This window comes from Cavia porcellus, unplaced genomic scaffold (assembly GCF_034190915.1).
Source record: "Cavia porcellus strain 051 isolate PalLab524CR breed Dunkin Hartley unplaced genomic scaffold, mCavPor4.1 scaffold_49, whole genome shotgun sequence".
NCBI lineage: Eukaryota > Metazoa > Chordata > Mammalia > Rodentia > Caviidae > Cavia > Cavia porcellus.
The window spans coordinates 3,444,623-3,470,492 of record NW_026947532.1 but is presented as its reverse complement, the minus strand read 5'-3'; the positions used below and the strand labels follow the sequence as shown (position 1 = coordinate 3,470,492).

Below are 25,870 nucleotides of genomic sequence, written 5' to 3'. Positions count from 1 at the left end.
GTCCTTCTGTCTGTCAGCTTTAGGATTTGCAGGCTCCCTCAAAATCCCCAGAGGGCTGGATTACCTGTCACCCAGCTCTCATCTGTTACCTTCCTGTCAGGGCTGGTAGATTATTTCTGCGTCTGACTTTATAATTTTCTATTACTTAACTATCCCGTGCCTGCGTCCTCCTCGGGAAGGAGCTGAGCAGCACAGGGGGATGCGTGCAATGGAGCTCGCGGGGCCTGTCCCCCGTCCACACCTTGGTGTATAGGTTTGGAGCGTGTGTGTAATGTAATGGACACAGGATCTGTTTTGTCCGGGTAGATATGATTATCCGACATCCTGTTTTTAAAAAAACGGAGAAGGAATAAAATTCAACGCATTGTTCTGCAAATGCTTTTGATAGTAGACTCCATGTACACAATTCAGCTGAGAGCTGCGCTGGAGAGCCTGGATCCCACCGATGCGGGAGATGAGTAGGCTGGGGGCGAGAGAGCCAGCAATGATTTTGGGGGGAGACTCATTAACACTTTCCTGACCCTGCCACGCTGAGTCTCTTTACTGCCAAGAAAAGGTCGTCTGTCCGAAGGAACCTTAGTAGTTTTCAAAAATGAACGATCCCCGGCCACTGGGTCCCTCTATGGCCAAATCTCGCTTGCCCCTCAGCCTGGAAGAGGAGCACGCTGCGTGGAGTGTGGCCTCAGAGCTGTATCCCAAGGACCACCCTCGGGACAGATCCCCTCATGGTGCAGATGGAGAAACTGAGGCAGGGAGCAGGGAAGAGACCTCCACCCAGAGCACACAGCTACTTAGGGGCTGAGCCACGAAAATCCCATGGTGCTGACTCCCATCCCAGAGCTCTTTCCACTACCCCGTGACTTCCGGGGTCTGCCAGCGGGGTGACTGGAAGGCAGGCTCCTCCGGAATGGGTCCCGGCACAGGCCTGTTGGCAAAGGCCTGTTGGCCTCAGCTCAATGCCGAGTCAGGGCGCGCTGGGATGGGAGGTTGCTGAGGTTGCTGGAGAGGCATTTGAGAACCGTCTCTAGTGTGCACAGCTTGGTGTCCAGGCCACTCGGCCCAGCCTGGCCAACCAGTGGCGGGGGGCGGGGGGGCTGCGCCGGGCCCTCCTCTGTGTCTGGCTGGCCGCGATGGGAAGCACCCTCCTGCATGTCTTGCTGTCCGATGCTGACAGCACCCAGGCCCCGCGATGATGGAGGAGCAGGCTGTTTTCAGGGATTGATGACCCTGCCTGGGGGGACAGCAGGCTGAGGGCGGCCAGGTCATCACTCACCCCATGCCAGGCCCCGGGTCTGCCCTTCTGCAGGCGAAGGCTCTAAGAGCACAAGCGGAGCTCCCCTCTCTGCAAGCTTCCTCTGGCTCCGTGTCTGAGACCAGGGCGCTGGGGCACAGGGATGGCCCGCACCTATGTTCCAGATGCCAGGACCAGAGAGCAGGCGCGGGTACAGACAGTCCATGGCTCTGTTTGGACCCCTCCTTGGCCCCAGTTGACATTTCACAGATGGGGAAACTGAGGCCTGGAAGCATGAGGTGTCACATCCCGGTTAACGGCAAGTCAGGCAGCCACAGACCCCCACTACCTGGCCTCCCAGAGCCCAGGAGCCCAGGCTGGCCCCTTCCTGAGCCGTGTGACCTTGGAGCAGTCACACTGTCTCAGGGCTTGGGGAGGAATCAGCGGATAAGACACAGAAATGGGCTGGTGTGGAGGCTGCCATAAAACAGGTGCTCAATAAATATTATTATTATTAGCACAGTTGATGACGGTCCTTAACTCTGTACCCTGTGCTTGCTTTGTCACAGCTTCTAAGTGATACTCAGCAGCACAAGCCGCTCGCAGGCTGGGGGGCACAGCAGGGAGGGGTAAGGCGGGGTGAGGAGGCAGGGTGGGCAGTGGGTGGAGCGCTGGCTCCCATGGCTGGCACCCTCTGTGACCTTGGGCCAATCCCTCTCTCCCTCTCTCTCCCTCTCTCTCTCTGTCCTCAGGCCCTTTGTTCTTGATGCTTCCAAATGACAGTGCTGGCTGCTTGAGCACTGCAGTAAGAACCCACCCAGAGGAGGCCAGGAGCACCCCCAAACCACAAGCGCACCTGGAAGACAGTGCAAGCCCTCCCTCCACACAGCCCCGGGAAGCAACCTGGCAGGAACCCTCCAGGGGCCAGAGAGCCCAGGGCTGCGCGCCGGTGCCAACTCAGTGCCCCCCGCCCCCACCCTGCCAGCGTCCTCCCACGCCTCCTGGCAGCCTTGCCCCAGGGAGGCAGAGCCCCCAGCCAGCCCCCTACCCCCTACTCTGCACTCCCTGCAGAGCTGGCTTGGCTTCTGCAAAGCAGGGCCCATGAGGGTGGAGGCGGCGTGTGTCAGCTGGTGTTCAGGCTCTGGTTGTGCGCTCAGATGCTCCCCCTCCCCATCTCCCCAAATCCACCCACCCACCCCTTTACCCACTGCTCCGGGCCTTCTGGGTGCAGCCCTTCGCAGAGAGAGAAAGGCAGCAAAGCAGCCTGGCGCCCTGGGCTGCTGGGGTGGGGGACCCGACTTCTTCGGCCCCCTTCCCCGTGCCAATGGGGCAGCCCCACATCCACGGGCGCCGGCACCCCGGAAGCCCCCACCCCGGCCCCCGGCTTTTGAAGAAGGAAGCTGCAGCCCCGCCGCGCCCGACCCGAGCCGGCTGAGAATGCGCCCTGTATGCAGGGACCCGCTGGCCCCCGGGCCCGGAGGCGATGTGTAGGCAGCGACCCCCCAGCCCAGGAGCAGGCTCGCTCCCGCGGCCGCCTGCTGGGGTCTCTCCTGGCCGCCGGCCCTCGGGGACGCCCCTGCTCGCCGCGCCCCTCCCCGGGCCGTGGCGTCCCCGGAGCCTCGCAGTATTTCCTCCCTGCACCTTTAAGAAGACCGCTGCTCTGTGGTGGGATGGTGTGTTAGAGCCACACAGAGGAAGTTACGCAGCCCGGATCAGGCCGAGAGATAAAAGCCCGATGGTGATCGCCAGAGATGGCAAGAGGATTGCGCCTGGGCATTAACTTGGAGCGGCGCGCGGGGGGGCCCTGAGCGCCCAGCCATCTGGCCCGCGCCCTGCTGGGGCGGGGAGGGGTGATGTCCCGGCGCCCCGACCGGCAGCAGCCGCGGAGCCCACCCAGGCTAGGGGCTGCGGGGCGCGCGAGCGCGGCTGCTCCCCAAGCCGCCCGGGGGGCCCCAAAAGTTTGCACTTGTTAGCTGGCGACCTCGGACTCGGATGCGGGCTGCGCGCGCGGCCCCCTCCCCCGGCCCCAGCGGCCGGGACAGCAGCAGGCGGCGCCCCCGGCGGCCCCAGGGCGCTCCGGCCCCGGCGTGACGCCCCCCCACCCCGGCCTCGCCGCACCCAGCGCCGCACGAGGACGGCGGCGGCCTCGGTCTGCGCCCCGGAGCCGCCGAGCCGGGTAAGGCTGCAGCCCCGCCGCTGCTTGCATCGCTCCGGGCTTGGTGACCGTGCAGCTCTCCGGCCCCGAGAGGCTCCGGCACCGTGCAGCTCGAGCTCGGCTGCAAAAGTTACTAGGTAGCGGCTGCTACAGCGGGGGACTGGAGTGGCCCGAGAGGGTGTGAGCGCGCTTGGAGCTGCATCTTAAAAGAGTCGCTGTTTCTCCTGCCTGCTTACCCCGCCTCCACCGCCACCCCAGCCCGGCGCTTTCCTTCGTGTGTGCGGCTGGAGGGGTGGGGGTGGGTGTTGCAAGGAGGTTTGTTTGAGAGCGTGCACTAGCAAGTCGCCCTCCTCTGGCGCGGCTCCGGACCCCCTTGTAACCGCCGCGCGCCCTCGCCTCTGCAAACTGTCAAGCGCGCAGTTGCGCCCCGAACTCTCCGCCAGCTGGAAACTTCTTTCCGTGCCTTCTTTCCGCAGGGGCTCGGTAGGTGGAGGTGGGGAGCAAGCGGGCACCAGCCCGAGCGCAGCGTGGAGTTGGGCTTGGAGTCCGGCAGCCGGAGAAGGGGGAAGGCAGGAACTGGACCGCGGGACTCGCGGGTGCATCCGCCTTGGAATGGGTCGCGGGTCTTGTCTGGGGGTCGTTGCCGGTAGCAGCGCTCGGAAAAGGGGGTGCAGCGCATTCCTGGGTGCTTTCCTGCTGCTTGATGTGTTTTCGCGAAGGGAAGTGGTGCCGAAGGAAGGAGCCACTTCGATGCTGGCCGGGTCTTTATGAAAGGCTTGATTATTAATTGTTCGGGTGGTTCACGTGCAACTTTGAAATGCAAAGGCAGCGGCCGGGTTGCCTGTCTCCATGTGCAATGCACACGGTTTGCAGCGGGCTGAAGCGTGGACTCTACCGACTCCTGGCGTCTGCGGACTGGGGCGCCTCTGCCTGCGCACCCGGACCCACGAGCGCGGCCCGGCCCCATCCCCAGCCCCTAGACGCTCAGGGATACTGCTTCCTGCTACACATCGTGCACCCAACTTTCCGGGGCTGCAGAGAGAAAGTGTGATTGCAGAGCAGATGCACCGGGGACGCGGGAATCCCGGGGTTGTGTGAGCGGGAGCGGGTGGTGTGCACTGGGTAGCGACAGGGACCCGCCCAGGGCGGGAGACGGAAGGTGACCCTGATCTGAAAGGGCTCTCCTGCCCTCCCCGTCCCCATCCCGCCCTCCTCAAAGCCGATTCCACAGCTTCCACTGCCTGACTGGGGAGAGAAAAGAAACCTCCAGGGACACTGTCCCCCCCGTCCTCACCCCAACATCCCCCAGGAGCCCGCGCCCCACCGCAGGGACAAGTTTCCCACGAGGCGAAGGCGCAGCCGGCTACTCCAGGAGGAGCCAGGTCGCAAGCCCAGCCAGCTCCCAGAGGCGCTAATTCAATAAGACAGAGAAATCTGAGTTCAGAAATCCTGATAAAATCTAATTTTCAGGTTTTAATACCCTGGCTATCAGCCCCCCTCGGTTCCTGAGGACTCTTAAAAGAAAATAAAGCGCATTGATTCTATTTGTTTCTGGGAACTGCAGTTTCTTAATAATATCAGGTGAAGATTTATTTTCTAAGGAGAAAACGATCCACCAGGATACAACCTCTTACTCTGAAATTTCCCTGCTGGCTTCTCGCTGGCTGCTGTCCTCCTCCTTATGGGGAGGGGGGTTCCTTGTATCTCCCGCCCCTGCCCTGTTTTTTCTTTTTTTGGCAAAACCCAGTCATATCTGAATGCTGAGCCACAATTCCCCCTAGGATGCCAGCAACGCCCAGTTGATTGAATGACTGTAAACACGTTTTCCCCAGGCAGATTTTGTTGTCGGCTCCCCCACTCCCTTTTCCTGGGAATGTGTGGTATTTAAGCCAACAGAACTGCAAAGCAATTAGCAGAGTTGCAAGTTGCAACACCCGGGTGGGCCTCTGTTTCCGGCCTCTGGGCCTCACCACCTCCCGGCCGCCACCACGACCAGCTCATCCGGCCCCAAGCCGAGCTGCGCTGAGCCGAGCCCAGCCGCTGGTCCTGCAGGAGCCGCCTGCAGCCCGGCTCCTCCCTGCCAGCCCGCAGCCCTGCGCCCCAGTTGTCCCCAGGCGCCAGGAGCTCCCTACCTGTTCGGGAACAGTCGGGAGTCTGCTGCTGGGAGAATTAATTAGGGGCGTGCTGTTTTCTGGGCAGCTCGAGCCTACTCAGGGAGAGAGAGGCTTCCAAGCCGTTGCCGGCCACTCTTTTATTTTTACTACATTTTCTCGGGTTGTAAAAATAGATGCCGGGCACGTTTTTTTTCTGAGAGTTTTCTAGCAAGGCGCACATTCAAGGCCGGGCAGACGCTATAACAGGTTTCTCCTGCTGCAGCCCGGGGTGAGATGGGAAAATGTGGTCCAGCTCCGGGTCCTCATTCATCTGCATTAGGAGCCTTCATCAGGAGCCAGGGGCAGGGCCGCCGGGACCCTGAGAGGCGGAGGAGTCCCCCCGGAGGGCCTGGAGCCGGGGTGCTGGCTGGTGACTTCTCCCAGAGCTGAGCCTCTCTGCTGGCTGCCAGCACAGGCCACTGCGCCCACCCCTCCAGTTTGTCATTTCTGGCAGGCGTGTGTTTGTGTCTGGGTGTTGAGTGTCGTGGAAACAGTTAACCCCTTGGGGACTTTCCCTGTCTGGTGGCTCACCAGGTTGTCAGGTGAGACCCGGGCTGACATGTGCATGGTTTGGGAATTTAAACTCAACGCTCCCCAGCTCAAAAACCAGCCTGTGCGTGGCTGGGACGCTGGCTGAAGCTGCTGCAGTAACCTTTGCCCCGTTGGCCCGTGTTTTGGGCTGGGGTCTCGTGCTGGTGGGGCCCAAATCCTCCCAGGGAGGTAGCGAGTGCCTGGGAACCCACCACATTCCCGGAGTCCTGTTTTCCCTGTAGGACACTCGGATTAGTGGTGTCTGTTTGGGCTTTTACATAATTACTGGAGGCTTCAAATAGTAAAGCCATTGTCACGATAGTATCCATTTATAGACCTACCCTCTGAAGCGGATTGTAAAATCTTGGCCTGAAACATTTTCATCTTTGTGCAAGTCTTCAAGATCCCACTTTCTTAGCCCATTAAAAAATTAAACTCGCCATGTCAGACTGTGCCGACCTGTCTGCCGGAGCCTAGTTCTCCACCATCGGTTCAGATGTGGAACCCTGTTCCTCTGCCCGCCACCGTGGACAGGGTCCCCCGTACCTATTGTTACAGCTTCATAGGCTGCTTTAACAACTTTGACATTTTGACTTGTCGGGCTTGGTATTTGAAAGCAGCCATTAAATCCTGGCTCTGGGGGATGCTTTACATCTCTGACCCTCAAGCAGAGCCACTTTGAACTCACACCCCCTTAAATGCAAGCCGGCACCTCGCTGCTTGCATAGCATGCCTGATATTAACACAAACAGCCCCATCTTCTCCAGAGACCTGCTAATGCAGCCGGCCTCATTTTTTTGCACATTTTGCCAGAGAGCTTTGTTCTTATGCATCTCTAATCTCCCCCTTTTTAATTTGTTGCAGGTGTTGTTGCTAATGAGTCCTCCCTCCCTCCCTCCATCCCTCCTTCCCTCTCTAATGAAGGACAAGCCAGACCCCCCCCCCCCAGGTACCCCATGAACTGAAGACTGAAGTCACAGAAACTTAGTAATAAGTTAGCAACCAGGCGAGGGCAGCCGGCCAGTAGTAGCAGCTGTCCCCACCCAAGCAGAGCCAGGTCACCTCCCCGTTCACACCTCAAAGCTTTTATTTTTTATTTTGTAGCCTAGTCATACAATCTCTGTCACCTTCAGCCCCTATGGAAAGAAATCTCTTTTATTGGCCCGAGAGGCCAAGTCCGGCCCCGGAGAGAGCAGGTTCCCAGCTAACGCGTACACCTCCTGATTCTATTTTATCTTTACCCTGCAGGCCGGAGGGCTGTTACATGGTGGTGCTGAGCGCATTATACATTAAGGGCCCTTTAAAGACCTGGATTGATTGGAAGGACAAAATTAAAAGCAACCCAACCCAGGCCCACCCGGATCCCTGCGGATTTTCTCCTTATCCCATTTCCCTTCACCCTCACAATTTGAGCGCCTGCCTGATTTGATCAGATTCACCTCCGGGGGAGGTGTCCACGCCAAGGTTAGGAGGACACAAAGTTCCAGGGCGACTTCTTCCTCTGCCCATCAGCAGTCTTGAGAAACGCTGGCTCTGAATTTTTCGCAGCGGCCTTCTGGAAAAGCGAGTTCCTCGCCGTTTGCAAACCTGCAGCGCTCAAGCCTCTGGGACATGCCGGCCACTGCCGCCCGGTCCATGTGGCTTTTCCATGCTGAGGCCCAGAGTCCCGCCTGAGCCCGCGGCTGCCTCCCCAGGGCGTGTCTGGGCCGCGCCCCCGAGGCCTGCACAGCCATGCTGCACCTGCTGCCGCTCCTGCTGCGCTGCCTCTCCCTGGCCTCCGCGGACTATGACATCTGCAAATCCTGGGTGACCACGGATGAGGGCCCCACGTGGGAGTTCTACGCCTGCCAGCCCAAGGTGATGCGCCTGAAGGACTACGTCAAGGTGAAGGTGGAGCCCAAGGGCATCACGTGCGGGGACCCCCCAGAGAGGTTCTGCTCCCACGTAAGTCAGCCCCACCCCCAGACCCACTGCCAGGCCTGGGGAGAGGGCCCGGAGGACTACGGGATGGGCGCGGGCAGGGGCTTTATCCCGGCTTGGAAGTGAGCAGAAGCAAAGCCACCCAAGCGCCCTGGTGTCATGTGACGTTCTCCCGGTGGGAGCAGTGTCCACTCAGCTCTGGAAGAAGAGCTTGGTGTTTGCAGGCCAGCCCCCTCCCTCACGGGAAGCCAGGCCGTCGAGGACAGTCTCTTAGCCCTGTTGTTGCACTCTGGCCTGACTTGGTTACCCCTTCCTTGGTGCATCCTCCTGGCACCCCCCATCCCAGTGCAGACAGCGCTGTGAGGCCAGGGTGTGCTGAGCCCTGCGCTGATTCAGATCCGGGGAACTCCGTGGGGCTCCTGAGCAGGAAGGCCCGGCCACGCCGGGTGGACGGTGCAGCCCAGCCCCTCTCCTACCCCGCCACAGCGATGCTGGAGGAAGGCAGGTGTTTGGGCACCGTGACTTGGGTCTTTAGTTAGTGAGGGGACTCAGCCTCGGATACGCAGGTACTTGGTGATGGTGGCCACAGCAGTGATGAGAGCGGAAGTCATTCAATGGGCCACCCTGGAACCTGGGCGCCGACAGCTTGACTCCTGTCACTCCCTGTCCTCCCTTGCATCCCGTCGGGCTTGTCCGTGCTGTAGAAAGTAGGACTGCTCGGTCACCTGTAAAAATGGGCACATTAACAGCGCACACAATCACATGGTTATAAGGAGTCCGTGGTTCCATGAAAAGTGTTCAAAATAAGATCAGGGACAGATGGGAGGCTGAGGCAGGAGTATCACTGTGAGTTCGAGACCAGCCTGGGCTACAAGGTGAACTCAAGGCCAGCCTGAACTGCATAGCGAGACCCTGCATCAGATAAATACATAAATAAATAAAGGATCAGGGACAAAGCAAGTAGCCTGGCCTGCCTCAGTTTACCCTTTCTGCAGTGCATCTCCCTCGCCTCCCAGTAGAATCTAGCAGCCGCTGCCATTCTAGTCAAACCCAGGGGAAACTGAGGCAGCAGGGGTGGAGAACTTCGGCCAAGGTCATATTACCAGAAGTGGGGAAGCTGTGAGGGGACCCCTAAGTCAGGGAGCTGAACCACTTTCTGAGGCCTCGAACTTCGCTGGGGTTTGCAGCCTGGACCCTGGCAGGGGCCGGGCAGGGCTGCCCCTCACCCCACAGGAGGAGACGGCGAGGGCTGGCAGCTGCCTGTGTCTCCACCCTGGACTTCATCTCGTGGGGTGGCTTCAGCTAGCCTGGGAGGTTAGGTTTTCCCTGGGCTTGTCGCTGGTGATAGGGCTGTCACCGTGGGGCGCAGCTGGGCCAGAACCAGCCGGGGAGTCGGGGAGGGAGAGGAAACGCAGCCCAGGGCTGGAGTCAGAGTGGAGAGTCCGAGGGCAGCAGTGCCCTGGGCCCTGGCAGTGGGGTGCAGCCGAGGGGGGCCCCGGTCCTGCTCTCCCGGGGAGAAGCAACCTCTGTTTCGTGTGTGGTCTCAACTGTGTCTTTCCTCTTAAATATTAATCACCACCTTTGAGAGTGGGGGCGAGGTGCCGTTAGAGTGTGACCCATAGGCCTGGTCTGCATGCAGAGCCCGAGGGCCCGGGAGAGCCTCAGATGCCAGCCCGAGGCCCTGCCCTGGCTGAGGCCAGCTGCGCTTCAGCTGGAGCCCACAGAGCTGAGCCACGGCGCCCTGCCCCTTCCGGTCTCCCGGGAGACAGGTGAGCAGCACCAGGGAAGGAAGAGCCGTGTCCCCCCGAGACTCTGCGTCCTTGGCCTCCGCCACCTGTTTGATGGATGTAAATATTTCATGACAGGCTGCCGTCAGCTCTGCCTCTGGTTACAAATGTGTGGACAGGGAGGAAGGTAGCACTGCCAGAACAGAGGCAGGCAGGCTGGGGGAGGCTGGATGTGAACCCCAACATTGCCACTTGGTGTGGCTCCTCCCATTTAATCATCTCCAGGATGCCGGTGAGTCCCGCTCTAATCCCTTGTGAAGCATTGGAAGGAGTTGCCTAAGCCCTGCCAAGGTCACCCGGTGTGCCCAGGCCTGCCAGCCCCTCTGGAGCCGCCCTCTGCTTTCTCGCAGTGGCAACACTGTAGCAGGGTCCCAGCCCGGCAGCGGGTGGGCGCCTGGCTGGGCGTGGCCTGCATCCCTGCAGACCCAGTGTGCCGCGGCTGCTGCCAGCTTCTTCCTCACTCCTCGGTGTTTCTGGGCTTTCCCTTCCCTTGGAGTTTGCCTTACCTTGAAGATGCCACGCCCTGCATTTCCAGTTTAGGGCAAGCAGACCTTGGCACAGGGACTTTAACTCCTCCAACCAGGGCCTGGGTGCCTAGCCAGCCACCAGGGGGTGCTGTAGAGGCGGCCAGCCCACCCTGGGTCCACTTAGCCCGGCAGTGAGTTCCTGCTGGCCTCACCCCTCCTGTGACAAGTGTGGGACCACCTGTCCCGGCACCCAGCCCACCGGGGCACAAGTCCAAGAGTGGAAAGGAGGGCCAGAGATCAGCCACCCCTTCCAATTTCGGGTGCATACCCCCCGCTCCAGGCCGCCTGTCCTTGGATGCAGCAAGGCCACCTGAGAACTGAATTGTAAATTCCAGCCAGTTAGCAAGGGGCGGAGGGGTGAGGGCAAGATAAATGAATAAATAAAAACCCATCAGCTCTCAGCGCACAAGGAGAATTCATAGGACAAGCTCTCAAGCAAGGGTGAAATTTCAAGGAGGGAAACAGAGGCACCCCCTGCCCCCCACTCCCAGGCACCCCCCGCCCCCCACTCCCAGGCTCGGCCCAGAGGCCGGCCAGGAGCTGCAGGGCCTGGAGGGGCTGGAAAGGCAGAGGGCAGAAGTGGCTCCCTGGATCCCTCCGGCTGGGGAGGCAATAGGGGCATGGGGGTGACCTATGAGGCTCCAGAGAGCGGCCTCCACCTGTGAGTGCCAGGGGAGCCCTGGCTCTATGCCCAGGGGACAAACCCAATCCCCTGAGACTCTAGAGAGATGGCGGGGCAGGAGGGAGGCCCCAGGGGGACCCAGCAGGGGCAGGGTGGCTGTGGCCACATCCTATAGGCCTTCCCTGCTGGACCCCAGCGTCGGTCTATTGGCCATTCAGACTGCCAGGCCCTGCCCCAGCTACTGGGCTGGGATTGGCATGTGAACCGGAAATCCAGGGGGCCCAGGTACACCCAGGGTCCTCTGCAGCCCACAGCACGAGGGAAGACAGGAGTCCAGCAGTTCCAGGAGACCTTCGCAGGTTAGGGCTACTGCTGAGGGTCCCGGGAGCACGGGAATGGCTGTCCAAAGACAGCCTCAGTTTCCCCATCTGTAAAGAGAGAGCTGATTCTGCCTGCCTTGCCCATCTCCCCAGCTTGCGGGAGGAAACGCATCGGTCAAAAACTTGCGAGTGCTGGGGTGGAGCATGGGTTCCGCTCTCGTGGAAGACCGGTTATCAGCGTGTTCAGCCTCGCGTGCCTTGGTTTTTTCCATGTTGAACGGAGTGAACATGAGACTTTCTGTTTTTGGAGACCTTGGAGAGATGGAGTTGGGATTCTTCGCTGTGTGACTTTCAGCAGGAGGCTCAGCCTCTCTGAACCGCCTTCCCTAGGTCAGGGCTAGAAACTGCCTGCAGGGGACTTCCGTGAGCACAGCGCGGGACCCTTGTAGGTGCTCGATCCAGGCGAGCTCAGGGTGGCAGATCCCCAAGCCCAGGTGTCCCCACGCCCGGCCCCGGCTCTGGCTCTGGAAGCTTCACCTCCTCCAGGAGCTGGGAGTCTGCACGGTTCTTCCCCTCAGCCGCCTCCTGAAATGCCCGAGGCAGGGCCCAGCAGGACCAGAATAGTTCCCTGCGCTGACACCTTGTGCCAGCAACAGACAGGGAAGGCCAGGCGGTGTCGCCCTGCTCCAGGGCCCCCAGGGACAGCTCCTTGGTGCTGCCTGTTCTGATGGAGGGCAGAGGCGGTGCAGTTGGGGCCAGAAGGGCCCAGAGAGACCTCTTTCCAGTACCAGAGGCCTCCCGCCTTCCCGTCCCCACCTTCCCAGGGCTTGCTCCTTCTCTGTTCCCCAATTCTGGCTTTTGGTGTTTTTTTTCTTTTGAGACAAGGTCTCACTCTGTAGTTCAGTTGGCCTTGAACTCGCTGGGATCCTCCTGCCTCAGCCTCCCGAGTGCCGGGATAACAGATGTGCACCACTGTGCCTGGCATCCCAGCCCTGTTTTAAATATATTTTCCTTTTGCTTCTTTCTGCATGTGGTGGGGACACCACCTCCAGCAGGCCCACGAGTGGTGGGGCAGGCGATGGGTGGACCCAGAGGTGGGGGACCCTGGGCCGTGCTTTCGGGGAGGGGCAGACGCAAGCCCTGCCCTTTCTGGGCTGTGGACCCTGCAGGTACCCTTTCCCTAACGGCAGGGCTGGAGCAATCAGAACAAGGACTGAGGAGGAGCCAGCAGAGGGACAGAGGTGAGGTCAGAGGCTCGGGCTGGGCCGAGTGGCCCCTGCCTCAGCTCCACCCTCGGTGTTTCCGGCACACATCCTGGGCCTCAGCTGCTGGACCTTGGCCGGGCGGGAGCCCCTGGACCCCCGTGGATGCTGCACCCCTGGCTGGAGGGGCTCGGCTGACTAGGGAAGGAGAAGCCCTGGGCAGCTCGCGCCTGAGTGTGTAGAATCTGACGCCCTGCTGGGCGGCAGCAAATTTGCTTAAATATGTGAAACTGTGTTTCTGGTTCCCCAATAGGTGCCAGCAGGGGCAGTGGGGCAGCATGGCACGGGCACAGGGTGGGACTTGGGGCTTGCAGACCCCACAGAGGGAGGAAGCCTTGCTTGCCAGGGGACCAAGACCCTGGCCTCAGTTTCCCCAACTTGGCAATGGTGGTGTCTCAGTCAGAGTTCCTGAGTGGTTGCCGGATACGATCTAGGCTTTGGGAGAAATTCTGATCGATGCAGACAAGACGGGACCCCATGATGAGCAGGAAAGACCCCGGGCCTGGAGCATTGTAACTGATTTTCAAAAACTTTTAATTGATGTAAAGTTCACCTAACACAAAACTGACTGCTTATGATCTTTAAAACGCATTTATGTATCTATGTATGACACAATGTGCCCTTTTAACTAAAACATGTAATCCAGTGGCATTTAGTACATTCATAGTGACAGGGCCACCACCCACGTCCAGTTCCTAGACATTTCTGTCCCCTCCCCCCCCCGCCCCTCGGAAACCATGTGCTGTTAAGCAGTCATTCAACAACCCTACCCCAGCAACCCCCAGTCTCCTTCCCGTCTGTGTGGACTTACTTATTCTGGACTTTTTGAATAAATAGAATCACAGCGTGACCAGCCCAGTGGGTGTGAAGTAGTGTCTCATTATGGTCTTCGCTTTGCATTTTGTCTGTTGAGTCTCTGCTTGTGTGTTGATTGGCTATCTGCATGCTCTTGGACGCACAGCCGGGTCTTTGCTCTGGATTCCATCAGGTTGTCTCTCTGGGGCTGAGGTGAACACGTTGGTTCTGTATTCTGGACACCAGACCCTATGGGACATGCTTTGAAACCATTTCCTTCCCCTGGGGCTGCCCTTGGACCTTTTGCTTGACAGCTTGTTACTCTTCCTCTGGTTGCTGGTGCCCTGAGCGTCCTGGCTGAGAAACCTTTGCTAGGTCCACGGTCCTGCATGCTTACCCCGACCTTTCCTTCTAGGATGTCCATAATTCAGCCCTCCGACCCACGTGGCGCTGCTTTCTGTGCATGGAGTGAGGTAGGGACTCCTTCCCTCGGTGGCACCCGCTGTTCCCAGCATCCTGTGTCACCATTTCCCCCACTGAATCTCCCCAGCATCGCCATTGGCCAGAGCTGCGTCTTTTCTGGGCCCTCAAGTCCGGCCCCTTGCAGGACCGAGCCTTGTCCGCATTACTTCGTGAGAGTCTCGCAGGGATCTTGTGCCCAGGAGCCTGCTGGTACCCTACGTGCCCATTTTATAGACAGAGAGACCAGCCCAGGACCAAGTGATAGCATGGAGGCCCCAGCTTGGATCCCAGCTGCTTAGCAACTCTGCCCAGCCGAGGCCCGAGGAGGGGGACACCCAGCCCCTCGAGGCCACCACCTCTCCGCGCCTCTTTCCTCCTCCGTCCTGCAGCTGGGACGCTGGTGCTGGCCCTCGGGGGAGGGTGACCTGTGGAGAGCCTGCGGTTTCTTTCTGATCCCCAAATATCTCTCGGGCTGCGGCTCCTTCCCCTCCCACTCAGCCCGGCTCCAGATTCCGTGTCTGACCTTTGCCACGCAGGCAGGGTTACACATCGTGGGTATTAAGTAAATGCCGTGACAGCCTTTGTTGAGACTAATAGTGCAACTTAGTGTCCAGAGGAACCCCAGGAAAAGCCGGAGGACCCCAGTGTCTGTAAGCGCATGGAAACAGGTCAGACTGCTCAGGCAGGGACGTTTGCAAGTGGAACCTGGCCTCTGGGTCCCTCTGACCCCCGGAAGTCCTGGGACCTGGGAGCACAGTATAAATCCACTAGGGGTCCTAGGCTCTTTCACTTCCCATCTGGGAAACTGAGGCCAGGGAGGGGGCAGGGACTTCCTTCCGATCCCAGGAAGGGAGCAGAGGACCTGGAGGCCCCAGCGCAGGCCGTGGGCTCCCCGACTTAGGGACTGGGGTGAGGATAGGAATGCGTTCGCCTGCGTCATCCACCTGTCCACTCGAGCCTGGGCTCGCCCTCCCACATGGGCTTCGCTGGGGCACAGGGGTGCGAGTCTGGAGATCACCCATAGTCACCAAGGTGTCAGAGCTGCCCTGTGCCTGCCGGCTCTGTCCCCAGAGTCACTCAGCTGCAGCTCTCAGAGGCCCAAGGGGACCACGAGTCCCTTCCGCCCAGCCCACCTGTCCGCCGTGGCATTTCCTGCGGTGGTGGCTCCAGGTGTCCTGTGACAGCTGACACGGCTGGGCGTGAGCCAGGCGAGGGTGGTGGCCAAGTGTCCCTGACTTCTGCGAAGTCAGCATGGGCATGCGTGGCTGTGTTTCTCCCGGCAAGGCTGGGCAGCTGACCCCGTAGTGTGGGAGGCTCAGAGAGGGGCACAGGCCTGCCCCGGTTATGGACCCTAAATCCTGCACGTTATGGTCCCCCGGGCTAGATCTGGGGTCTCTGACGCCCCTGCCTCCTGACCTGGCACCTGTCCCCAGCAGTTTGCCTCAGTCCGTGGGGGCCTTGGCGCCTCCCAGCCCCTCCGCACCTTCCTCCCACCACCGCCAAGGTGACTTGTCCACTTGACTCCGAGCTCTGGCTGGGGAAATGGAGAAGATGAACGGGGACAGCTGGGCTCCTCGGCCACCAAAGGGCCCCTGTACCTGGTGGAGGCGGGGAGGCCTGTGGGCAGGGGCGGGGGGTGCTGCGGACTGAAGGTCCTCGGCGTGTCCCCTCCCTCTGGGGGTTGGGAGTGGCCACCCTGGTGGCAGCGGTGGAGAAGCTGTGCAGAGGGCACCTTGTCGAGGGGTCGTCCAGAATCTTTGCCAACAGCTGCTCTAGGGTGGCACTGGGGACCCGAGCAAGGCTCCTCCCCAGGGCGCAGGTTTCCTGCCTACAGGGAAAGGGTCAGCGTGTTGACCCCCAGGATCCCCTGCATTTCTGGCCTGTGAGAGGGGAGGGAAATCCAGGGAGAAGCCAGGTCCTTCCAGGCCTCCAAAGGCCCGAGGAAGACAGAGCAGGAGACCAACTTGTACCCCAGCAGCAAAGCCCCAGTGCAGGGCGCCCAGGTTTTCAGGTTTCACGGTGCTCTTCCACGCACCATGCCCATGTGTGCAGACATGCACACACACACATGCGCAGCTTGCTAGGGAACTTCCCAGACAAGCCTGGGTCTCCCAGGGTCTCAGCGCCAGGCTGTCCAGCCCGAGACAGTCCCGCCCTGCTCAGGGGAATCTAAGCTTCAGGGAAATGCTGTTTTCTTTCCTCTCTCTTGTTCTTCCTCTTCCTCTTCCTTCTTTTTCTTCTACTTCTTGGTTTTGTGAGACGAGGTCTCCCGGTACAGGCTGGCCTTGGATTTGTAGTGATCCTCCTGCCTCAGCCTCCCGACTGCTGGATGCCAGGCACACTCTGCCCGCCCAGCGGGGTTTGGCTTCTTGTTTCTGACTGGTCCTCTGCAGGGTTTTCTGGATGCCTCCTCCGCTCTCCCCCAACCCTCCGAGCAGTAGCAACTCACACTTATTAAGAGCCTAACGTAGACCAAGCGCTTAACCCAAAGCAGCTTCTTTGATCCTTACAGAGGACTTAAGAGTTTACAGCAATACTCATTCTGCATTCGAGGACTCTCAGATTCAGAGAGGTGGAGCCACTTGCCCTGGATCCCACAATTCCAGGTGGGGGACCTCAGCGTCCTAACTGGGCTGCCTGGACCCAGCATCCAGGCTGCTACCCAGCTGCACAGCTCATGCGAACGGCTCCAGTAGCTCAGAGGGCATCATTTGTGTGCATGCGTGTGCGTGCGTGTGCGTGTGTGTGTGTGCACGGCTGTGGGTGCCGAGGAGCGTGCCCTCCCTGTGCGGCCAGGGAGGGAGGAAGGTGACATCCCCCACTCCTGCCCTTTGAGACGTGACAGAGCCCGCTAATCCATTTGTTTGATAATTCACTTATTTCTCGTCTGTTTGGCAGCGTGCACACTGCCTGGGGAAGGAAGCCAGCTGTGCCTGGAGGGCTCTCTGTCTTTCTGGGGAGGAGCGGTGGGGAGGTGGTCTACACAGGGAGCCTAAAAATACAGGGCAGCCCGATCAGTGGGGGCAGTGTCTGAGGGCTCCAGCCTGACCACTTCCTGGGACTCCCCAAAGTTCCCCAGCCCAGGGAGAGCTGGGGAGCAGGGGGGATATGGGGAGCCAGAGTGCCCTTGCTCCACTGGTCACCTCAGATAGAAAACCATCCTAACCCCCTAACCCCTCTGAGGGGTATCTTGACCCAGTGTGACCCAGAGACCAGAGAAGGTGGGGCCCAGGCTCAATGAGGGATCCCTGGGAACCTGTCACCTCCACCCCAGCCACACTCCAGCCCACCAACAGCGCATCTTGGGGCGCCCCACAGCAGGATGCATTACAGCCCCCGGGGATTCAAGAAGCATCCGATGAAGCCTCCCCAGATGGCCTTGGACCCTGTGGAGCCTTGGGTCCTGCTGGGTTTTGTGATTCAAAGACAGCAGGGAGAGGATCCCCAGTCTGGCCTGCCTGGGTCTCCCAAAGCTTGCTGTCCTAGGAGGGTCCCTGCCCAGCTGGCTCCCGGAGACGAGGGCCATTGAGGTGGGCCCCGCTGTGTACCCACTGCCACCTGCAGCCCTATCCCCCTGCCCTGGGCCTGCCTTCTGCTCTGTCCCCTCCCTCAGGTGCCATTCAAGCCCATCTGCCTGTCCACTGAGCCCCACCTCCTTAAGGCCCCCTAACATCCCTTGGGACCAGGGCATCTTCTGTGCCACTCATGGGGACCACATCATGATGACCTCCCTGGTGCTCCCGCACGGGTCACCCAGAAATGTGGCCAGGAGTGTGACACTCTGGGGCCCCTGCTCTGTCACCTGGAGGGGGTGTCTGGCAGGACAGAGGTCACGATGCAGGTGACCTCTTAGGAACCAGCTGTGCTGGCTTCCGTAACTCCCGAGTCACCTCGAGGCCTCTGGCTAGTTACTGGCCGGCCGGGCAGTACGGGCAGTATGCTGGCTGCCCACTTTGCTGGTCAGTTTGCTTGTCCTCTGGGGTCACACTTCCATTGAGCCACCCTGCCCCTTCCCCGTGACCCTCCGGCTGCTTCTCTGAGTGACTCTGTGAGGACTAAGTGACAGCAAATTAGCAAAGACCCACATCCAGGTGTGCCTAGCTATGCCCAGACACGGACCACCCCCAGCAGTGACCTCCTTCCTCTGCAGTGCTGCCCCAGCTCCTCAGACGGGACGGCAGCAGGAAAGAGCCCTCAAGGGTCTGGGCTGCGGCCACTCCCATGAGCTGTCCCCACGCAGCGGTGCTGTGTCCTGTCCTAAGACCTCTGAGAACAGAGGCCCCAGTAGGCCCTGCTGGGCAAAGGGAGCTGCTCTGCAAACCCTGTGCAGGCTCCACGCCCACCATCCCAGGCACACGGTGGAGTGGCAGACTTCTAACTGACGCAGTCACTGGGGAGCACGGGTCCAGTGCGCGCCAGGCAGTGGGCACAGTGGCCGGGGACGTCTTCTCTGGGGATGGGCTGTCTGAGGGAGGAGGGGTCCTAGCTGGGCGTGGTGGTGCACGCCTGTCGTCCTAGCACTCGGGAGGCTGAGGCAGAAGGCTCTCTGTGGATTCAAGGCCAGCCTGCACTATGTAGATTTGTCTCCAATAGACGAGAGAGAGAGAGAGAGAGAGAGAGAGAGAGAGAGAGAGAGAGAGAGAAACAGAGAGAGAGAGACAGGAGGGGTCCTCCTGAAAGAAGGGTCATCCTGAGAGAAGGCCAACAGCTGGATAGGACCAGGCTTGCGCCCAGCTGGAAGGGGAAGGACCCTGAGGCTCCCAGAGCAGCCCAGGATGCTTGGGCTGGGCCTGGGCCTTGGGCACAGGCTGGGCTGGCTGGGGACGGGAGGCTGGCGGGCGGTGGTGGCCCGGTGGGGAGCCTGGGGATGCCCTGCCAGGCTGAGCTGGGCCTCGCCCCTCTGCACCCTGCTCCTTGGCCTGGGTCCCCACGTGTCCTCACCCCCAGCCTCTGCCGGGCTCTGCCCCAGGCCTGTGCTGTGCCCCCCCCCAGCCCCTCACACAGGTGGTGGGCCAGGGCTGGGGCCCCGGGAGCCGGGAGCCGTGCAGGTCCCCCTCACCCCTGCCCCAGCGCTGGGCTGAGCACTTTTCTGCTCCTGCTGAAATATTCATGCCCACAGAATGGCCCTACTCGGGCAGGCAGCCTGCGCCGGGCTCCGCTTCCACGCTCGCTGCCCAGGCTTTTAGAGAGCAGGACTCGGTTCCTCCCGCTAAGCAGTTTCTGAGTCCGGAATCGATAATGCACTCCTGGCAGCTGCTGTGCGCGCCGCCCCCAGCCCCACTTCCTCTGCCTCCCCCACTCCTCTCTCGCAGCCAGCCCTCTTATTTACTCCTTAGAAAGGCAGTAAATAAACGCGTGGAGGTGTTTGGGGTGACCCAGAGCGCAGCCGTGAACCAGCAGGAGCAGGGGTGGGCAGGGAGGTATGAGCTGCCCCGTGCTGGGCTGGCAGCCCTAACCCTGACCCAGACCCTGACCCCTGGGAATGGGTTGTGCAGGCAGGAGGGGGTGCAGGGGCGTGTCTCAGGGTCCTGAACTCCTGGAGCAAAGGGAGGGCTCAGGCTCACCCTGCCTCCCTCTCTCTAAAGAATTAAAAAACATTGACAGCAGCACCAGAGAAACAAGACCAAAACAGAGAAAGAAAGGGGCCTGGAACACAGAGCCTGCAGGGCACGCGCCAGAGCAGAGCCCCAGACTCCAAGAATGGAGCATTTTGGGCTCTCTGCCTTTTGTGGTAATGAGCTGCCCATCTCTGGGGGTATGCAAATGAAGGGGCGCCATCCCCTCTGGAGACAAAGCCCACGCAAGTCTGGGTGGTGGGGTGGTGTATCAGCGAGTCTTGTGCTGCCTGTGGGGCCACCAGGGATGGCTGCCAGGCACGCTTCAGCTGGGAGAGAGTTTCCCATCCCAGGATTCCTGGAAATCTGGCTGTGGGAAGAAGCCACATATGCCCAGGGCAAAGCAGATTTTTTTTTTAAGAATACACATTTAAGTTCCTGGAGAGATTAACCCTCATCTCCCCAGGGCCCCAGCAGGACCCCCACCCACCCGCTCTGGCTCCGCTGTGGCTTGCTCCTGGCCAGCAGCAGGGCCCACATAGAGTCCGGCAGTGTGCCCTGGCCCTCCGACCGTGTCCTGGGCATCTCGATCGCAAGGCCACCCCTGTTACCCGCCAGAGGCTTCTCAGAGTAGGGGGAAGGCGTGCTGGGAAGACCCTAGACAGCAGCCTGGGCTCTGACCAGCTGCAAAGATGTGGCCGGGGACACTGTGTGCTTTCTGTGCCACCCCCACCCTCATAGGACTCTCTGGGTCCTCACTCGGTTTGGAAATGTCCCCCAGATGTCATGTGTGCCCACAGCATGGCTGACTGGTGCAGCCCTCTGAAAGGTCATGGTTCTGGAAAAAGGGGTGGGGTTGAGATGGGGGCCCTCAGTGTCCCCTCTGTCCCTCGGGGCTCTGGAGCAGAATGGAGGTGGCCAGGGATGCCTGCCGAACCAAGCTGAGGCAGGACAGTCTCTGGAAGTGACTGGGGTGGGGGAAACTGTTCCCTGGACAGCGTGGTGCGGGTTGCTTTCCGCTGATTCACTGAGGAGGTTACCTTGCTGTGACCCAAAGCTGCGGCTCCAAGGGGGAGAAGCGAGAGGCTGGGAGTTCAGGAGGGACAAGGATCGATGAAACCACAGGAGAGAGGGCGACAGAAAGAGAGGGACAGGGAGCAGGGGAGGGACTGAGGCCCGCGCGCCCCTGGAACCGCCTCAGTGCTGAACAGAATCCGTTTCCGCCGTGTTAATAATTTATCCTCGCTGCAACTTTTCTTACCAATAAATAGGAAATAATCTGTTAGAGAGAATTCCCTGGGTGCCTGCCCGCCCCGGCAGAGAGGAGGGTGCGTCTCTCTGTCCTTCCTCCTCCGTGGCCGGGAGGATGGGAGGAAGGGGCACAGCTGAAGATCTTAGGGTTCCGTGGTCAGAGCCTCGGCCCTCTCCTGCCTGGCATTTCATGAAGAGGGAAACTGAGGCACAGATAGGCCAAGGCCCCAGCAGGTGTCACTCGTGGTGTTACAGGCAGCCCCTGGAGTCCTGATGGTATGACGTAACAGGTCGGAGTGCTGGACACTGATTTGCGTGCTGTCCGGAGTCCCAGGAGCCAAACCGGGGTGTGTGAGGGCTCTGCCGCCCAGCTGCCTCCTGCCCTCTGTGGCTCCCCCAGCCCCCAAACTCTGTGAGAACAAGGCCAGGGGTGTCCCCGTGCTCCTCACAGGCACCCCACCCCCACGCCTCTCCTCCCACCTGTGACGCGCAGCTGCCTCCGGCCTGCCAGGGAGGTTGACAGCGTGGCAGACAGCATTTGCCTCCCCAGCCAAGTTGGTGTCTGTGGAGAGTAGCAGGGGCTGGGGACAGCAGTGTACTCCCTCAGGGTATAGGACTCTCCCCACTTGTCTCCAAACTGGGGTGCTTCTTCTTCTTTTTTCTTCTAATTTCAAAGAAAAAAAAAAAGAAACCAGGTGTGGTGGCACACACCTGTCATCCCAGCACTCAGGAGGCTGAGGCAGGAGGATCGCTGCAAGTTCGAGACCAGCCTGGGCTACAAAGTGAGCTCAAGGCCAGCCTGAACTACACAGAGAGACCCTGTCTCAAAAGAACAAAAAAAAAAAAAAAAAAAAAAAAAAAAAAAAAAAAAGAAAAGAGAGAGAGAAAAGAAAAAAAATCAAGAAGCAAACAAATCAAAAAAACAACAGACAACAGCTGTGATACAGGGCTTCAAACCAGGGGAGAGGGTTTAACCGTGGCTCTTACGGTGCTTAGGGTTATCTTCAGACTACCTGCTCAGGTCACCAGATACGGGACTAAAACAATGCAGTAAAACGGAGCAAAGCATTGGATTTCAGAAACAAGACAGAAGGGAATCCCCCCAGTTGCTATAATGCATATTCTTAGCCTCCAAATAGATGCTCAGACCACCAGCTTCAGGCCTGCAAAGTCGGTCAAATAGCACAAGCACTAGGTTTTGGGTTTGTTTGTTTGTTGTCAGTTGCTCTCATCTCAGCCTGACTTCCCCCTGTCAGCCCATTGCTTATTGGGGTGGGGTGGGGCGGGGGTGAGGTGAGGTGGGGTGGGGTGGGGCGGGGGTGAGGCGGGGTGGGGGTGAAGTTGCTCTTCTTGTCTCCCAGCCCACGTGTGGTTTGGCTTCTTGATTCTATTCCTGCTCCTGGGGTGCTAATTATCACCCGAAGGTGGGGTGACCTTGGGAAGCTGTCAGCCTTTCCTGGCTTGTGATAAGTGCACACAAGGACTCCTTTCATGTGCAGGATTGGGGACTGAGCCCCAGGCCCTTGCACTGAGCTTCCTCCCCGGCCCTTTTTTAAAATTTATTTGTAGTAGCATCGCAGCATTCACCGCTGCGTGGTCCAGACTGGACTGAAATTTGCCATCCTCCTGCCTCAGCCTCCGAGTGTGCTGGGACGACAGGCGTGCACCACCACGATTGCAAATCCCGGGATGCCGTGAGCGTTGGGTCTGACTGCCGTGGCTGGCACCTTCCCTGGCAGCCCGGGCCCTAAGCAGCCCGTACTCAGCACTGAGCACACAGTACCTAGGACCAGGGTTGCTCGCCCACGGACCCCCATGTAGTCCACAGTGTGTTCCATGTCCCTGAAGAGTGCAGGGGCTGAGCTGCGAGGCGGACAGAGTTTACCCTCCGACTGAGAAACCGAGACAAAACATCTCTTCCTGACTGTGAACTTAGCACCAGGCTTGCTGATGCACGAGAGGCTTTGTGAAGAGCGACGGCGGTGAATCTGTGTTTTTACGCAGTTTGGTGGACCAGCATGTGTTCATGCAGATAAATGACTGGACTAAAAATAACTCCAAGCAGGGCATGGGTGTACACCTGTAGTCCCCGCACTCTGAGAGGCTGAGGCAGGAGGGTGGCAACTTTCCACCCAGCCTGGGCAACTCAGCGAGTTAAGGAGACTCTGCCTCAGGGAAGAGCTGGGGGAGGCAAGGGTGGAGCTCAGTGTGAAGGGCCTGGGTTCCATTCCCGGGACGGGACGGGAGGGAAGGGAAGGAGGGAGGCAGGAAGGAAGGAGGAAACGGGAGGGAAGGGGAGGAGGGAGGCAGGAAGGAAGGAGGAAACGTGCAGGGAGGGAGGGGGGAGGGAGCAAGGGCAGTGCAGGGGTCACTTGGCAAGGCCGGTGCCCAGGGCCTGCGGTCCTCGCGTCCTCAGAGCTGAGCAGGTTCTTTTCCTTCTGCAAAGTGGGTCCATGACCTGTCCTAGGGGGGCTAGCAGAGAGGGACCTGCCTGCTTCTGTGCGTTTCTCAAGTTCCTTTAGCTGAGCATGTTTTGGGACAGCGTGTCTGGAACCCACCACGCTTAAGGAAGTTGAGGGTCCCAAACTCAAGGAGCTGGTACAGGCGGGCGGCCTTGCTGCCTCCGGGGGTGCAGGTCCTGCACCCTTGCCTGGGCTCTTAGGTCTGCCGGGTTCACAGCCCAGCCTCTCGCTCGCGGCCTAGGATGTCACAGGAGAGGAAGTGCATCCAAGGTCCCCTAGGGCATCACCTGCCTGAGTCCAGGTCGGACACTGTCCCCGCCCCGTTCTCTGGGGCCATTGGTCCAGGCATCTCTCCGGGGCTTGGCTTTGAGCATCTGCAGGGCCAGGGAAGCCGTAGGTGAAGGGCGCAATTCCTAAGACCCCAAGGCAGGGTCCCATGGGGTCCAGGGGAGGAGCGTGGGGCAGTGCACACTCAGCTCCCCATCTGTAAGAGAGATATAACAAGAACACCTGCTGCTCAGAGGTGGCCAGGGTCGGATACAGGATGCCCAGCCCAGCCCTGGCACAGGGATGACGCTCAGGGAAGGGCACCTTGATCGTGCTCTTCCTGCCACACTATGTCACCCTCCCTCCTGGGCACACGCCTGTCATCCCAGCACTCCGGGAGGCTGAGGCAGGAGGATACAAGTTCAAGCCCAGCCAGGGCAACTTAGGAACTTGGCAAGACCCTGTCGCAAAATACATAATTAAAAAAGCTGGAGATGAAGCTAAATGTGACAGCCCTGGGTTCAGCCCTAGTCTCACACACACACACACACACACACACACACACACACAAGTTGTTTTCTAGGTATTCCGTCCCCTCCCTCTCACACGACACTGAGGGAGGAGACAGTAGCTCAGAGAAGTCTCACCCACCCAGGGAGAGCTGAGATGCAACTCAGGGCTTGCAGACCCCACCTCAGACAGGGGTCCCACCAGGGCTGTGGGGCTTTGGAAAGTGGATTTCTGCATTTTTCTGGAGAAGATTCCAAGGCTTCTAACCAGGATATGTTTGGACGGCTCATGAAATGGCTGGAGCAGTGGTTGCCACTTTTGAGAATGTTGCAGGCGGGCTTGGCACCCATCTGGAAGGGCCCTGCTGTCTACACTCCCCTGACCTTCCAGCCCTGTATGGGCTCTGGATTTTGGCACTGGCTGTGCTGGTGGCTGATCTGATCCCCAGGGGCCCCTCCCTCACACATTGTCCCTGGCTGTCAGTGCCAGGGGAGGCGGGATTAGGGCGAAGTGGGCTTCATCCCCAGCTCTAGCCTTGAAGAGGAGAGGACAGGGGAGCAGGAGGAGAGGACAGACAGCAGTGGGGGCACGGGCCGTAAATCCTCGGCTGACTCCTGAGTTTCTGACCAGCTGCTTCCCGGGGACAGTGAGCATCGGATCCTGCAGGTGAGGTGCTCACCATCCAAGGCCTCGCCTGGCAGAGCCTACTGTATCTGGGTCCCCCAGACAGACAGGCTTGAGGGGACCCTATATCCCCACACCCCAAGGACCACCAGGAGGCTGGGCAGGCTGGGATAGTGCGGAAGGGACAGGAGAGGGGGTGGGGACAGGGCTGGGTAGCTCCCTGCCAGAGGGCAGAGGGCACCGGGATAATCGCTTTGTATTCGTGGTGCGGTGCGTGTGCCGGGGTGGCAGGGTGGCAGGGTGCTGGGGTGCAGGACGGATACTGTCCATTCTCCTTTTCGTCCCTCCCCACCTCCACCCCTTCCCTCCAGCTCCTGGCGCTTTTCCCATTTTTAGAAGATCGATCTCCTGTTTCCTAGTATCTATTTTTTATTTTGTGCTTTAATTTATTTATACTCTGGGTTTCTCGTATGGGAGAACCTGCTCAATACTGAAGCCCGTGAGTCTGAGGGATTTCGCTCAGCATCAGGGTCTCAGGTGCATCCGCTTTCCTGCGAGCAAGCGACTCTGTTTATCCTTCTTGGAGGCAGAGCAGGGCTCATGGTGTATAAAGCACATTATAACAGGCCGTCAACGTGGTGCTGACAATACCTGTAATTTAGTGGACTGAGGGTGGAGGAGGGGGAGACAGAGATGGACGCACAGGAAGAGGAGGACCAGATTCACGTGCAGAAGCTTTGCCCACTCCCCGGGAAGCCTGGGCCAGTCCTGGCCACCCTGGGCCTCGGTTTCCCTGCCTGCTCATGGAGGGGCTGGACGGGAGGCTGTGTCCCTTGCATTCCAAGGTCTGCCAACCCCAGGGATCAACAGGATCGGGCCAGGTGGGGCAGATGAAGGCCTGGCAGGGCACCCAGGACAGAGCTATTTCAGTCAAGGAGGGCTTTGTGGGTCCGGCCACCAGGAGCCCAGGGCCAGTCCTGCCCACTGAGGGGTCCTGAGCCGTCTGGGCACCTGTCCTCCTCTCCCGAGGATCAAAGTCAAGGCCAGAGGCGGACTGCAGCGCAGCCTGCAGGGGCAGCAGGGTGGCAGCTGGGCCCTGCGTCCACTCCCGGGAGGGGGCCGCCCAGCTCATTGGTAGGTAAAAGGTTTTTAACTCAGATCCAAGACATTTTGTCTCTGAACAAGCCAGGCACCTGAAATATTCATCAAAGCCGGGAGCAGGCTGGGGCTGGGCGGTTAGTACACTGTTCTGTGGTGTTTTTCCCTTTAATTAAAGACTTTATCACCTGGAGAAGTTTAGCACTGCTGCTGGTTGAGGGGCCTGTGCAGAAATGGCCGGCGGCCCCTCAGGCTCCCCATTAGCTTTGCTGGGCATCGGGGCGTCGGCGCGGACCCCGGGTGGGGGTGCCAGCCGGCTGGGCGCCCACCCTTCCCTC

General features: G+C 59.8%; 1 protein-coding gene across 6 annotated transcripts in view; it reads left to right on the top strand.

Annotated features, from left to right (window-relative positions):
• The first annotated feature begins 2,431 nt into the window (after nucleotides 1-2,431).
• The window catches only part of Ntng2 (netrin G2), a 52,298-nt gene continuing 28,859 nt past the window's right edge, over nucleotides 2,432-25,870 (top strand). For 2 of the 6 annotated variants that reach the window (XM_063244291.1, XM_063244289.1), the window contains exons 1-2: nucleotides 2,432-3,407; nucleotides 7,319-8,014. In XM_063244291.1, coding sequence (XP_063100361.1) covers nucleotides 7,802-8,014 — 213 coding nt within the window. In that variant the 5' untranslated portion in view covers nucleotides 2,432-3,407; nucleotides 7,319-7,801. Of the gene's footprint in view, nucleotides 3,408-3,551; nucleotides 3,870-7,318; nucleotides 8,015-25,870 lie in introns of those variants that run through there. The other 4 variants (XM_063244292.1, XM_063244293.1, XM_063244294.1 and 1 more) reach the window with 4 other exon arrangements.